General features: G+C 44.2%; 1 protein-coding gene and 1 long non-coding RNA gene across 3 annotated transcripts in view; one reads left to right on the forward strand and one right to left on the reverse strand.

Annotated features, from left to right (window-relative positions):
• Positions 1-16272, forward strand: part of LOC143982592 (uncharacterized) — a 114582-nt gene that overhangs the window by 48547 nt on the left and 49763 nt on the right. The gene's annotated exons all lie outside the window — the stretch shown is intronic.
• LOC143982591 (platelet-activating factor acetylhydrolase 2, cytoplasmic-like) overlaps positions 15202-16272 on the reverse strand; it is a 75710-nt gene continuing 74639 nt past the window's right edge. For both annotated transcript variants that reach the window (XM_077481452.1, XM_077481453.1), the window contains one exon: positions 15202-15415. In XM_077481452.1, coding sequence (XP_077337578.1) covers positions 15318-15415 — 98 coding nt within the window. In that variant the 3' untranslated portion in view covers positions 15202-15317. The remainder of the gene's footprint in view (positions 15416-16272) is intronic.

The following is a 16272-nucleotide window of genomic DNA, read 5'->3' on the forward strand; positions in this document are numbered from 1 at the left end:
CGACTAGGGGAGGGTCCACGGACCTAAATGGTTGGGGATCGGTGGCGGGCCTCACGGAACTTTGGAGGTGGAAACACCCGATGGATAGGGGTTACTCCCATGTCTCGATGGTGCACAGGTCCTCAGCTCGAATTGATCTGGCGTTTGGGAACAATGCCTTGCTGCGCTATGTGGGTGATGTCACCTACCTGGCGGGGGACCTGACTGATCATAACCCTCTTGCAGTCACACTGTCATTTACAACGGGAAAGGGAGGGAGGGGGTGGAGGCTCCTGCTGGGCTGGATACAAAATAAGCATGTCTCGGCCCGACTGACGGAGGCCATGCAGTCCTACTGGACCGTTAATGACAGCACAGCTGACTGCCATACAGTATGGGATGCCTTTAAGGCTGTGACCCGTGGGGAGTATATCTCGGCCATTAAGACAGTTAAAACTCAAGATAAGGAGGACATAGAGATGTTGCTACTGAAGGAACGGGAGAGTGCAAGGGCGCATGCTGATTCCCCTACGGGGGCCTCGTATGCGACCTTGCTGGAGGCGAGATGCATGTTGTCCATCCATATTACGGGTCAGGCCCGTGCGGACCTGGTTAAGAGGGCGCAGACCAACTTTGCTGAAGGGGCTAAGAATGGTAAGCTTTTGGCCATGTTAGTGGCAGACTACCATCCACTGACGTGCATCCCAGTTATTAAGGACACGGGAGGGAACTTAATTGACAAACCGGGACGCATCATGCACACTTTCGTCCAATACTATTCCACTCTATATTCTCCTATTCCCCCCTATGACCCATCGGCTTTAGAATCTCTTCTGAGTGTCTTACCTCTGCCCAAGCTCTCTGAAGATGACGTGCAATTGTTAGATGCCAAAATCACTAAAAAAGAAATTGAGCAGGCAATTTTTACTTTTCCTCCAAATAAAGCTCCAGGGCCGGATGGCCTCCCTGCTGACTTCTACAAAGCAAATGTGGAAATAGTGTCCCCTAGATTAAATCTGCTCCTGGAATACTGTCATGAACAGGACACCCTGCCCAACTCTATACTCGAAGCTTACATGGTTTTGCTTTTGAAACCAGGAAAGGACCCGACGGAATGTGCTTCTTACCGACCTATAGCCCTACTTAATATGGACCTGAAAATTCTTACTAAAATTTTGGCCACTAGATTAGCGAATGTTCTACCCACTCTTATCAACATAGACCAGACAGGCTTCATGCCAGGGAAGTCGACAGATACTAATTTAAGAAGACTTTTTACGCACTTACAAATTCGACCGAAACCTGACAGTAACAGAATTGTAGTCTCTATAGACTTTGAAAAGGCCTTTGACTATATGGACTGGCAATATATGTTTAAGGTGTTGGAGATCATGGGGTTTGGACCACAGTACAGGAAATAGGTACCCCTACTTTACAAGCGGCCGAGAGCAGATGTGCGGCTGGGTACCTCCACCTCGGATTTTTTTGAAGTGGGTATGGGAACTCGGCAGGGTTGCCCGTTATCTCCATTTTTGTTTTCTCTTGCTCTGGAGCCCCTAGCGGTGGCACTTAGGTCCGCTAGAGACCTGTGTCCCATCCGGGTCCGTACAATTAATGAGACCCTGGCGCTTTATGCTAAAGATATGCTGCTGTTCCTGGATGACCCCGGGAAGTCCCTGAAAAAAGCCTTGGAGATCATTGATCGCTTTGCCACCTTCTCGGGTCTGAGGGTGAATTGGGGCAAATCCTCCATTCTTCCGATAGACCCGGGGCTCGAGCACAGGCTGATCCTGCCTTACCTCTCCAGTGGGTCTCATCATTGAAGTATCTTGGGGTCCAGATAACGGCGAACATTCAAGATTACATCTCTCTCAATATTCTTCCCTTACTCACACTCCTGAAGTGCTGACCTGGTCCAAGTTGCCATTGTCTCTCATGGGAAGGATTAGCCTTTCGAAAATGAAGTTTCTCCCTGTGGTCCTGTATTTTTTGCGACATGCACCGGTCTGGATCCCGAAATCGATTTTTCGGAAGCTTGACAGTGTTGTCTCAAAATTTCTGTGGACCCCCAAACCCCCCAGGATAGGACTCAGGGTGCTGCAGGAACCTGGGGATCAGGGAGGCCTAGCGCTACCGGATTGGCAAAAATACTATCTGGCTGGACAAATGGTTTTCGCCTGCAGGTGGTTGATGGCAGACGACGGAGACGCGGCCACAGTTTTGGAAGCGGCTCATCTGGGGTCCTATGATAGTTTACGTTTTGCTCTGTTTAGGGGCCTTAAATCTGAGCTCCCACTGACGCTGACTATGAAAGCTAACATCAAGGCTTGGGAGATGGTGGTGAGGGTGGCATGCCCTAGTTATAGGGGGGTGTCGCCCTCCACTCCCATTTGGATGAACCCAACCCTTTCACACTTTTATAATCTGCCTGATCCCATGCTCTGGGCGAGTAGAGGAATCAAGACGTTGAAAAACATAACTTCCTATGGGGAACTGCTGTCTTTCCCTCAGCTCCAAGCGAGACATGACCTTCCCAATTTCTACCTGTTTAGATTTCTGCAGGTTAGACATGCTTTCCAGGTACAATTTCAGGAGCAAAAAGTTGAGTCCCTGCCCTCGCCCTTTGAAACATTGTTGACAAGTGGGGATCTAACAAAACCCCTCTCGGTAGCATATAAAGAGCTGTTCAAAATAACCCCTAAAGCGATCACCAGGTGTAGGGAAAGATGGGTACGAGAAGTCCCGGAGGTGCAGGGTGAGGATTGGGACGACCTATGGTCCCAGCCATTCAAATGCTTGGTATCAGCGAGGGATAGGTTGATTCAGTTCAAATTTCTCCAGAGAAGCTACTATACACCTGACAGACTAAATAGAATTTTCCCCTCGGTCTCAGCGGAGTGCTGGAGATGTTCTCATTCACCTGCTGACGCCGATCACATTTTCTGGCACTGCCCACATGTACAGAGATTCTGGACCGAAGTTGTCTTGTGTGTTACAGAATTAATATCAGTCCCTGTACCATTAACCATAAAGGTATGTCTCCTGGGCCTGGTGGACGAGGTAGTTCCTACAAGGGCCATGCGAGCACTGCTGAATATATTGTTCTTTTATGGTAGGAAGGCTATTTTACTGGCCTGGAAAAAAACAGAGGCTCCGAGCCTCTCAGACTGGAAGGGCTTGGTGAATACAATGTTGCCTTATTACAAAGCTACGTATGAAAGTAGGGGCTGTCTGTGGAAATTTGATAAAATATGGCACTCATGGTTTAACTCCAGCACTACTGTTGGATAGGGTAATGGCCTGAGGTCCATTGGACCGGGAACAGATTAGGCAAGATGTGAGTGGTCTAGAACTCAATGGTGTAGTTCGGGAGAAAAACACCCCTTAGGTTGATGGGATAGATCTGCGTGGTACTTTCACTAATGCATGACCTTAAGGAAAATGTGAATCCGTAGAATGGTCGAGATGTGACGGGGGGGGGGGGGGGGGGAGGGGGACTGTTTGTTAGTTAGAAGATTGCTGTTAGATAGCTATGGGCCACCAGGCCTGGTTATGGATGAGGCCATGTGGGCACATCCAATGTTGTATGTTTTTTATAAAATCAATAAAAAGATTTAAAAAAAAAAAAAGGATGCCCACACTGAACCACCAGGGACGCCACCAGACCACCAGGGTTGCTCAGCACCGGTATGCCCCCCTAGACAACCAGGGATGCCAGTCAGTGCCCATAATGGATGCCAGTGCCCACAATAGGCATCACTGATTGCCATGCATTGTTTGGCACTGATTGGCATCCACCCCTACAATACTGTACACTACAATGCCGCCTATCAATGCCCATCCCCGTCGCCTATCAGTGCCCATCCATGCCCCCTATCAGTGCCTATCCATGCCCATCCGTGTCACCTATCCATGCCCATCCGTGCCACCTATCCATGCCAATCTGTGCCACCTATCCATGCCAATCCGTGCCACCTATCAGTGTCTGTGTCGCATATCAGTGCTAACTATCAGTGCCACTTCATTGGTGCCACATTACCGGTGCCCATCAGTGCTGCCTTATCAGTGCCTGTCACTGCAGCCCCGTCAGTGCCCATCAGTGAAGGAGAAAACTTACTTATTTACAAAGTTTTGTAACTGAAACAAAAAAACATGTTTTTTTTCAAAATTTTCGGCCTTTATTTATTTGTTTAGCAGAAAATAAAAATCCCAGAGGCGATCAAATACCACCAAAAGAAAGAGGAGAACAAAATGATAAAAGTTTTGTTTGGGTACAGTGTAGCATGACCTCGCAATTGTCATTCAAAGTGCAACATCAATGAAAGCTCAAAATTCATCTGGGCAGGAAGGTGTATAAGTGCCCGGTATTGAAGTGGTTAAGGTAACACACAGTGATGCAAAAAAGACTTATATAGCAAGGTAAAATGGAATTCACCAATTCCAAAAGATCCTGTCCCCCATCTGAAGACCCACCTGTCCATGGAACTGCACCCACCTGGATAAAGCAATATTTGTTGCTTGAGAAAAACATCCAAAAGTTTATTTAACCACTTCATACTGAACACTTTTACCCCGTTTCCACCCCCTTCCTGCTGCCCAGGCAAATTTTCAGCTTTCAGCACTGTCTACATTTCTTTGGTAAAAGTAACCCAAATCCATGCATACTTTTATTCTGCGTGAAAGTTAGTCTACAAACTATGGTATATTTTTTGTATATTTATTTTAAAATTGGTCAATTTTGTTGTACCAGTGAACACAGTGGGTCACAGATTGCGACGTTGAGCAGCCCTTAAGGTGCACACAAGACACATGAGCAGGAACATGTCATATGACGTCCACCAGCAATAACAGAGCGACTGCCCGGTATATTATTACAATAGGCAGGATCGGAAGTGGTTAAAATGCAAGTAAAATGCATGATGCATGGAGCCATTCTCATCAGTGTGGTGTGGTTTGGAAAAATGGTGCTAAAAGCATTTGAAGTGCTTCTTGCCTCAAAACATGGATTACACACATTTGGAAATGGATGTAAACTCAAACAATAAACTTCTCTTAATTGTTCCATTTTGGTTTTGTTTAATATGCCATACAAACAATGTGCAATATGTTTTAGAAGACCCTCACGAAATTCTGAGCTGTCCCATGTGCTATGCACACTTACTGCGTTATCTTAAAAAGTCTATTTATCCCTCTCTTTTCTTATCTTGGAACTACATGTAAATTTGTGTCAGATAAAGACAGTGGTATGGAATAAATAGTTATAAAATAAATAAATAGAATAAAGTTAATTGCTTTAGTGATCCTTTGTGTGAGGGGTTAGCTCGGCAGCGGGTGTGTGTGACCTCCTGGATGGGTTCACAACACAAAATCAGGCACAGCAGACCGCGTTGTAGGTGCAAAAAAAACAAAAGATGCGGTTTATTTATGCTACATGCATTGAAACATATAACAGCCAAACAAAAATAAAACATGAAAATAAATCCTGGTCAGCTTGACCTCTAATTACACACTTAGATTCCCTATCTAACAACTGAGTGCAGCCTTGTGCTGCACCAGTCCCTGTCTCTGTTGTAGAGGTTTGCCACACAGGCGTTAACTCACCGCACAGAACAGGTGTCACACTCCCCAGTCTATACAACACAAAACTGGTTCCAGGATGGAGCATCTCCCTAAGCATGCTGGGGTTTTTTGTAGAGGTCTTAATGAGCCCACTTACTTCAGCTGGGCTCATTAACTCTTCCCCTCTAATTGTAAAAGTCTGCATAAAGCCTGAATCTAGGGCACACATATTTCCCATCCTGGATACAACCAGGTGACTTTACCTGCGTGCTGCCACATACCCCCCCCTCTTGTTTCAACCTTGGGGTTGTAACACAAGCAGTCAGACACGCATGTATCCGAGACAAAGCATCCACATTCCCCATTTTAACACCAGGGCGATGCTTAACTGTAAAGTTAAATTCTTGTAGGGCCAGGAACCACCTATTTACCCTTCTATTGGTCTCCTTGTTCTGAGCCATCCACTTTAAAGGAGCGTGATCAGTCACCAGGTCAAAGTGCCTACCTAGCAGATAGTACCGAAGGGAATCTAGAGCCCACTTCACTGCTAAACATTCCTTCTCAATCGTGGCGTAATTTAAAATGACTGGGTGCTCTTCCTCGTTCCAGACCTGGGATAACACTGCTCCTAACCCAACGTCTGATGCATCAGTTTGTACAACAAAGTCCTTAGAGAAGTCTGGTGAGTACAACACTGGCTGGCTACATAAGGCTGTTTTTAAGGACTGAAATGCTTCTTCAGTCTCTGGGGACCATTTAACCATAACAGACTCTTTCCCTTTTGTCAGGTTGGTGAGGGGCACAGCCTGAGAAGCAAAATGGGGAATGAATCGTCGATAATAGCCAGCGATTCCCAGAAAGGCTCGTACCTGTTTCTTGCTGTTGGGACGTGGCCAACTCTGTATGGCCTCGACTTTATTGACTTGGGGTTTTATCACCCCCCTCCCAATAGTGTACCCAAGATATTTGGCCTCCTCCTGTCCAATGGTACACTTCTTTGGATTGGCCTTAAACCCAGCTTCCCGGATAGAGTCTAGGACTGCTTGTACTTTTGGCAAATGTGAGACCCAGTCTGTGCTATGGATAATCACATCATCCAGGTAAGCTGCAGCATATTTCTGATGGGGCCTCAGAATCTTATCCATTTTCCGCTGGAATGTTGCCGGTGCATTCTGTAACCCAAACGGCATTCTCTTATATTGGAATGCCCCATCTGGGGTTACAAACGCAGTTTTCTCCTTGGCCGACTCGGCCAGGGGAATTTGCCAATACCCTTTGGTGAGATCAAGAGTTGTCATATATCGGGCTGTTCCCAGCCAGTCAATCAACTCATCTATACGCGGCATGGGGTAGGTGTCAAATTTTGTAACTTTATTTAATTGTCGAAAATCGTTACAAAACCGCCAGCTCCCATCAGGTTTGGGGACTAGTACGATAGGACTGGACCAGTCACTCTGGGACTCCTCTATCACACCCAATTCCAGCATCCTTTGAACCTCCCCACTTATTGCCTCCCGTCGGGCCTCTGGTATTCTATAAGGTTTTAGTTTTACCCTTTCTCCTGGCTGGGTGATAATGTCATGCTCTACGCCAGATGTTTGTCCCGGAAGCTCAGAGAAAATCTCTTTGTTACGAAGTACAAACTCTTTAACCTCCTGTTGTTGGGGTTTCGATAAGGTGTCTGCTATTCCAACCTCAGGAACTAAGCAATCAGGCTGTACTTGTGACAAAGTCTCTGCGACTAGGGATTCCCTATCCCTCCAGGCTTTCAGCAGATTGACGTGATAGATCTGCTCCGGCTTTCGCCTTCCTGGCTGTCTAACCCTGTAGTTCACCTCACTAATTTTTTCAATTACTTCATATGGACCTTGCCATTTGGCCAGAAATTTGCTTTCAACCGTAGGGACAAGCACCAAGACCCTATCCCCCGGGGAAAAAGTACGGGTCTTGGCCCCACGGTTGTACACTCTCTGCTGTGCTAACTGCGCTTGGGTTAAATGTTCCTTTACAATTGGCATTACCTGTGCAATTCTATCTTGCATCAGGGCGACATGCTCAATCACACTCCTGTGAGGAGAACTCTCATTTTCCCAAGTTTCCTTGGCGATATCCAGCAGCCCTCTTGGGTGTCTCCCATAGAGCAACTCGAAGGGTGAGAAACCCGTAGAGGATTGGGGTACCTCCCTAATGGCAAACATCAGATAGGGTATTAGACAGTCCCAATTCTTTCCATCTCTATCCACCACCTTCTTTAACATTTGTTTTAGGGTTTTGTTGAATCTTTCAACCAACCCATCTGTTTGGGGGTGATACACAGATGTACGCAATTGCGTCACTTTGTACAACTTGCATAATTCTTTCATAACCCGGGACATAAAGGGTGTACCTTGGTCCGTAAGCAGTTCCTTACAAATACCCACGCGGCTAAAAACAAGAGATAGCTCTTTGGCTATGGTTTTGGCCGAGGTATTTTGGAGAGGAATTGCTTCCGGATAACGGGTGGCATAGTCCAATATAACCAAAATGTACTGATGCCCCCTGGCGGACTTCATTATCGGACCTACCAAATCCATTGCGATCCTTTCAAAGGGGACCTCAATGATAGGAAGAGGTACCAGCGGGTTACGGAAATGTGGCATAGGTGACGACTTCTGACACACAGGGCAGGAGGAACAATAATTTTCTATTTCCTTCATGACCCCAGGCCAATAGAATCTCTGCAATATCCTCTCTCTGGTTTTCTCTGTCCCCAGATGACCTCCCAGAATGTGCCCATGAGCCAATTCTAACACCAACTTCCTGTAAGGTTTGGGCACTACAAGTTGCTCAATGGCTTCTTCTGCCCTTTGAGCCACTCGATACAGCAGGTCCCTTTCCATAGTGAAGTAAGGATAAGTGCAAGTCTTATCTGGGTTCACTAACTCGCCATCTATTTTCACCACATTTGCCCGTGCCTTTATTAGGGTGGGGTCTTTTAACTGTTCTGTGGCAAAATTTTCCCTGTGAACCTCAAGATCCGAAAACTCCACAGACGGCATGTTTTCATCTGAGGATGTTGGCTCCTCCCCAGTTTCTCGAGTTTCCCCCACCAATACCGACAAGGGAAATTCAGGAGAGTCCTCACCACTCCCAGAGGAATTCTGGTCATCTTCCTGGTTTATAGGGGCACCAGTGGGGGGCTCAGGACAATCCCAGAGTTCCCAGAATTTTGGAAAATCCCTTCCCACAATAGCATCATGTGGTAAGTGAGACACTAACCCCACCTGATGAGAGAGGTTACCTTTGGGGGTCTCAAAAAACACTGAAGTTACAGGATACTCTCGGGTGTCCCCATGCACACAACAGCCACCCTGTTCTTCCCAGAGACCTCTGTAGTAACTAATTCAGCTTTTATCAATGTTACCAGGCTACCTGAATCCAGCAACACATCAACATTTCTACCATTAATACACATTTTACATAAATGTTTCTCAGGTCCCCGAATGGCAGTGCATGCAACTGTCGCAAACAGCGACTGACGTCTCTCCCTTATAAAGTCACATTGCATAGGCTCATCCACAACGGGGCAATTGGCTGCAATATGTCCCTCTTGCCGGCAGCGGTAGCAAATAATCTTTTTCGCTGCCTCTTGCAGCATGGGCTTCCTGGGCTGCTCCCGCCAGACCTTAGGTAGAACTCCCACCCTCTCACTCTCTCCACCCTCACCCCTTGGAGTCATCTTACCCGCCACTGGGGATGATCTGGTCTTAGGGTAGAAAGTCCGTGAGTCCCTGGAAGAGGTGGTCAGGTTCTCTGTAGCCAAGTACCTCTCAACCGGATCCATAAGTTTATCTGCATTTTCTGGGTCTCCATGGCTTACCCATTTTTGGATGGCAGTAGGAAGAGCTCTCAGGAAACGATCCATAACCACACGTTCCACAATGTTTGGTGCGGTCAAAGTCTCTGGCTGCAGCCACTTTCTGCTCAGGTGAATGAGATCATACATTTGAGACCTGGGGGGTTTTCCCAACCTGAAAAGTCCAATTATGCACACGCTTAGCCCGGACGGCCAGGGTGACACCCAGCCGTGCCAATATTTCTGTTTTTAGCACCATAGTCTTTTGCTTGGTCAGGCTCTAGGTCATAATAAGCTTTCTGCGATTCCCCAGTTAACAGAGGGGCCACCAGTCCAGCCCATTGCTCCTTAGGCCACTTTTCCCTTTCAGCAGTCCTTTCAAATGTGGTCAAAAACACCTCCGGATCATCCTCTCCAGTCATTTTTGTCAGTAAATGGCTCACACCAAAGGATGCGGTATTATTGTAGCCACTTGCTTTATTGGTCTGCGGACGTTGCTGTATTAATGTCTCTATTTTCCGTTGTAAACTCTGCTCTTGCTTCTGCAACAGGTCTATGAAGCGGGCTTCAGATTGCTGCTGGGCTTGTTGCTGAGCTTCCAAACTCTGCAGGTGAGCTTTCTGCTGAGCTTCCAGACTCTGCTGCAAAGTTGCATTTGTCTGCTGCTGGGCTGCAAGGCTCTGTTGTTGAGCTGCAAGGCTCTTTTGTAAACCTGCATTTGTTTGCTGCTGATTTGCATTTGCTTGCTGCTGGTTTGCATTTGCTAGAGCCAGCTGTCTCAGTATCTCCTCCATGCTGGCCTTAACAAAAAAAACTGCCAAAATTCTCCACCAACTGTGAGGGGTTAGCTCGGCAGCGGGTGTGTGTGACCCCCTGGATGGGTTCACAACACAAAATCAGGCACAGCAGACAGCGTTGTAGGTGCAAAAAAAACAAAAGATGCGGTTTATTTATGCTACATGCATTGAAACATATAACAGCCAAACAAAAATAAAACATGAAAATAAATCCTGGTCAGCTTGACCTCTAATTACACACTTAGATTCCCTATCTAACAACTGAGTGCAGCCTTGTGCTGCACCAGTCCCTGTCTCTGTTGTAGAGGTTTGCCACACAGGCGTTAACTCACCGCACAGAACAGGTGTCACACTCCCCAGTCTATACAACACAAAACTGGTTCCAGGATGGAGCATCTCCCTAAGCATGCTGGGGTTTTTTGTAGAGGTCTTAATGAGTCCACTTACTTCAGCTGGGCTCATTAACTCTTCCCCTCTAATTGTAAAAGTCTGCATAAAGCCTGAATCTAGGGCACACATATTTCCCATCCTGGATACAACCAGGTGACTTTACCTGCGTGCTGCCACATTTGTAATTGCATCAAATGCATCAAATGTCTTGGCACTTAGGCCTATTTATTCATATGGCATAGGCGATATTGGTATTAAGCAGTCGGAGACTAATAAAAGTAGTAGGATATTCTAATTTGGCTACTTTCACCTGGGTTGGGCAAGAACAGCACCTAGCCAATAGATTATCTCATCCATTTACATTAAAGTGGAACTTTCTTTTTGACTATTTTGAATCCTTATGCTGCTAGCATTAGTAAATAGATAGTATATAGGAAAGTATATCATATTTGTTTTAAACTTTTTGTTACATTTCTTTAGTTACTTTCTGGTTTCCACGCCTAGGCAAAATATGTCATACATTCCAGGAGTCCTCAGGAATGAAGGAGGGGGTTTTCTCAGATAACCACACCCTCCTGCCTGCATATCTCAGCTAAGGGCAGATGGATTCCAGAAGTAAATGTTTTGAATCAATCTGCCCTTACTCAAGATGGCCACCGCCAGAAATGCTGATGTTTTTCTAAATTATTTCTCAGCAAAATAAAGCATAGAGACATGGATGGATGGGTGAGTTTAAAAATTAAAAATGAATAAGCGCTTTTCGTTTCTAGTGCTCACATACAGTGGTGTAATTTTGCTTTAAGAAGAGTGTTATATAATCTTGAGCTGCCAATATGGGGTTACTGGAGAGGGCTGAGTTGGCTAAATGCTTGTCAATGTCTGGGGCCCAGATCATAACTTGAAGCATCTTATTCCGTGTAAGAGCAGGGATTTTGCTGTCATGGAAACTGAACAAATGGAATGCTTAATGTGGAATGCTCCCTCTCTTATACGTAAATGATTATTGATATATTTAAATTAATAGAAACATTTAAACAACAAATTTACTGTGTGGATTTTATGTATAATGCAGCAATAACTGTGTTTTAAAAAGCTTATTTATCTGTAGAAACAAAGATACAGGCACGACTGCTGAATAACACGGTTACCGAAGACCACAAACACCTAATACATTATAGTTATATTGCTTTAATTAGAACTTCAGTTAGTACTTTATTAGCTGCCCCCGACCAAGCCAACCATTAGCCATGTGTTTTCTTTCATATTGGTTAAAACTAGATGGACTTGTGTCTTTTTTCAATTAGACTAACGATGTAAAGCTTTTCTTCTGTCTTCTGGTCACACACTTCCAGGGGGATGGATCATCTCTTAGGAGTCAACCTTCCAAAATGAGCTCTGCTCAAGTCATGTGGTTTTGACAACTAGTGACATTGCTATATATTGGTGGCTTATTTATATTGTACATATGATAACCCCAGAGGTAGTGAAACTGGCGAACAAACAGAATATATGACACTGTATATAGACCTTATAGGTCAACTTGTTATTTATGTCTTGAGCATAGTGTTCCTGTACAAAACTTGTGTTTATTTTATGGTTCCCTCAAAATCGGCACATTTAAGTTTGAAAGTGTATTTACAGCTTCAGGCTCTTAGAATAAATGGTAAAGCTTTGCATTGCAAAATCACCCTTCAGTCAGCTTGATGCTTTCCATTTCCCACAGCAGACACCTAATGCACGCATTCACATATACATTTTTTAAAATGATGTACTCTCTTTTTTACTAGGCATCGCTGTACAAACATATTCCAAAGAAAATATCTGTTGTATGTGAAAGATATTTCTTCTTTGAACTTGTGTAAAAAAGCACTCTACGTTGCAATAAGGCTCTTTTGCTGAGCGCAAAATAGCCCTGCATGTATTATCATTGATAGTACAAGCCCAAAGTTAATGAAGGCCCTGAAGTGTCAAAACACCTACACATTCCAAATGAACATCATATTGAAAAACAGACTTAAAGGGTTTTTTTTTTTTTTTTTGCATAAAAAAAGTAAGGACCTCTTGCTCTTTTCTGAAAACAACTGGAGTTTAGTTACGATTAAAAAAACACTTTTCGTTTACAGTACATTCATATTGAACTATGTCTATATTTAGCCAATGGAAAATCTTCACAGCATACAACTTACACTGGGCTAACTCCCCCTCGCTCCTGGCGGCAAAACAAATGGGGGCGAGTAAGGAAATTAAGTATTTGTAATTAATGTGGCTGGAATTAAAGTGAACTGTTGCTTTGCTGCATATGGGTAAAAGTGTACCTTCACTTTAAAGTATCAATTATGTAAGTTGCGTTCATTGTTCATGTATGAGCTGCCTGACCATCATTGGGAGGAATTGTGCCCCATTGTTGGGGTCATAGGGGAGGAATTGTGACCTTTCACTGGTCTCAGTGGGGGGGGAGTATTGTGCCCCATTGTTGGTATCGGTGGATGAAGTAGTGCTCCAAGTGCCATATAAAGCAAGCAAAGGGTTGCATCTGTCACCCGGGCTGCAGCTTACAGATCACTGGTCTAGAGTGATGCTGTCAGTCATTGCAAAAGTCACACAGAGTAATACCCAAGTATAGCATACAAAGAAGTGAGGAGGTTAAGTTTGGTGGGAAAAATGTAAGGACACTTTCCCCATGTAGGTTCACTGAAATTGGGGAAACTATATAAACTTTTAAGAGAAAATAAGAAATGTAGGTGGTCATCGTACCTAGGTTTTCTGGTAGTCACAGTAATTATACACTGCATTAAGCACGACTTGCAGTTTTGCCAGACTTCTTTCCAGGTGTGCTTCCTCATTAGTTAATAGGGATTCCAGAGGGTATGCACAGGACTAACACAGAAGATTTTATCAACTGGCACTTCAGGAGGTTGCACTGACAGTATTCCACTGAACATGGAATAGGTAAAGATTGAGAGGGATGGGCAGGGGTAAGAGGCTAACTTGAACTAGAATATTTGGGTCTGCATTCTTAACAAGATTAAAAGGGAGTGTTAAGTGACATTTTACATCTACAGTTTCAGTGTTTTAAACCAAAAGCCCTACCTAACAGCAAGAAACACAAATGACTGTTGTTAACTATCCAGAAAACCCTTTTCTATTTATTCATCCAATTTTGGTTTCTCTTCATTGCTACAAATTTGAGGTGCATGCACATCTCTTGCCTCTTCTGCAATAAAGAGCTTGGCTGCTTGTAGTTTTGTTATGTGAGACTTTAGTTCCACTTTAATTGCCACTACAGTGTTCTCCTTGGACAGGGGGTGGCAGTAGGGATGGGCCTAAACCAAAAAAGAGGGAAGTTGAACAATATGAAACCAACATTAGAAGACTTTTCTGGCAAAAAAAAAAAAGGTAGTAGCAGAAACTTCAGAGAGCTTGCATCCACTTTGCTCAGCGGAGGATCGCTCCGCTGATCCCCACTGAGCAGGTGAATGGCATGGCCAGCTCCACTCACTGTGCAGAGCAGAGACGGACAGAGCCCTGCTCTAGCCTATGGCAAAATTGGGTAAGAACGGACCGCCTGTCCAATTTTACCCGATTCTCCGGACGGATGGAAAATAGGGTCACCATCTGTCTGGATTTGGTGCACAGGATCAGATCGGATAGCAGCGTGTGTCAGCGGACATGTCACTGCTGACATCCGCCACTCCATAGGGGTGAATGGAGTGTCTGATCATGTCAGCCTGAAAAACTGACAAAGTGGACCTGATCGGACCACCCATGTGAAAGGACCCTTTGTTTTAATTGCTAACATATTTTCTTTATGATTGACAATATAGCAACAAAGAAGGTAATTTAATTTGATCACGTGTGAAAAAATATATGGCCCCAGTAATTTAGGAGCACAATGCACCTGGCAAATTATGATCATTAATAAGCTGTGCCAAAGAACATTCTACTTCCACCCCCAGATATTATATCTGTGACAAGAAATTCTGGAATGATGCCTCTACTCAAATTTGAATTACAACAGATCTGAAAACCTTTTCCTTGTGCTAAGAAAATAGTTATTCATATTGACTGCATTTTAGGATATGGCCACTCATATTGACAAATCACGGTGATTATGTGTGATTAGGTAATCTGTAAACAAATTAAATCTGATTATAAAAATGAACACTAAGTGGAATGAATGTAAAATATATAAATGACATTTTGGGATGTGAATAACATTTTTAAATGCGGTTTATGGCATGAAGAGTGCTAAATTATTTCTGTTTCACTATATCTGGTTTCATTAAACATTTATATATTTGGCTACATAATCACACAGCAAATGATGCTTGGTGGCATCAGTATGTTTGGACTGAATCAGCAGGGATTTTCTGATGTCTGATATTCCGATTGTTGCACACACAATTCCCACACATTGTATTTTTTTCCCCCTCTTACATGTTACCTCCCCTCCCTTCCCCAGCGCTTATATAATACTGTTGCACAATTGATGATGATCTATGTTTGGCACTCACTCATTACGGGCAGCGTGTCCTCTGTTTAGGATGTAGCTGTCAGAGCAATGAATGCAGGGAGTGCACACGGCAGCTTCTCTGGGGCACAGACCGAGGGACATTGTACTAACACAAAATCCCTGCCATATCTTTATCAACAGTGCAGCATTTATTTATTTGAATACAAGAGACTCTTAGTGCAACAACAAAGCGCCATTCTGCTATTGTTTTCTTCAGACACAAGGTCCCGAGAATGGCATAGTCTCACAGCTTGCTGGTGTTTACCACTGGAAAATCGAAAATGACATCAGCTTGGATCTCTTCACTTAGATTTTCCAATTTAGATCCGTTTATAGTCAGATCTGACAGAGAAAAACAATGTATTAAGTCATTGCATGCTATAAAAGAGAAATTCAAACAATATAAAAAACTATCAGTCTTATCAGTAAACTGCTTATCCTAAGGGGATTAATCATTGATATTTACATTTTACAGAAATCTGAGGAGGTACATGTCAGGATTAAAGCGTTTGTCAACTCAAAAAAAAAAAAAACATTCTGTTACCTTAAAGCATGTTTAAAACTACAGTACAGGTTGACACTATAGTATTCATTGCTAGTTAATTGTGCAAATCAGAAATGAATCAGTTGCCTTTTGATAACTAAATAAAGCAGGCTAGCATATTCAACCAGATCTGATAATGATGTTTAACCACCTTGTGCACACACTTAAAGCATTTGTTAACCCAAAAAAAAAAAAAAGATCCTGTTCCCTTAAAGCATGTTATGCAGCACTGTGCATGTGCTGTGCAATTTGGCCCTCTGTATCACCTAAAAAAACCTGACTGATTCTGCCTGGCTATACCCTCCCCCCTGTAAACTGACCACAGTTTATCATTGCTGCTGAGCCCCTGACACTGTGGTCAGTTTATGTACCTCCATCATCCGAAGCCCTGCTCTGTCCTTCTCTGTGCTCTTTCCCCCTCACCTCCCTGCCTGTCTGCTCATGTCAGAGCCCACCCCCTCCCCTCCTGCTGCTCAAATAACTTTACTTGTCATATAATCCTTGCTGTGTCCTAATAACAGGAGCTCCTGTCTCTGTTTTTATAAAAAAAATGCCCCCTTTAACGAATTTCAGAGCAGTTCCCTGTGATCACGTGAACAGCTGGCTCTCTCTCTCCTCTCCTCTCCTCTCGGCTGATGTCAGTGGGGGAATCTCG

The sequence above is a fragment of the Lithobates pipiens genome, unplaced genomic scaffold, assembly GCF_037356315.1.
Source record: "Lithobates pipiens isolate NorthernLeopardFrog02 unplaced genomic scaffold, aLitPip1_a1.2 Scaffold_16, whole genome shotgun sequence".
Taxonomy (NCBI): domain Eukaryota; kingdom Metazoa; phylum Chordata; class Amphibia; order Anura; family Ranidae; genus Lithobates; species Lithobates pipiens.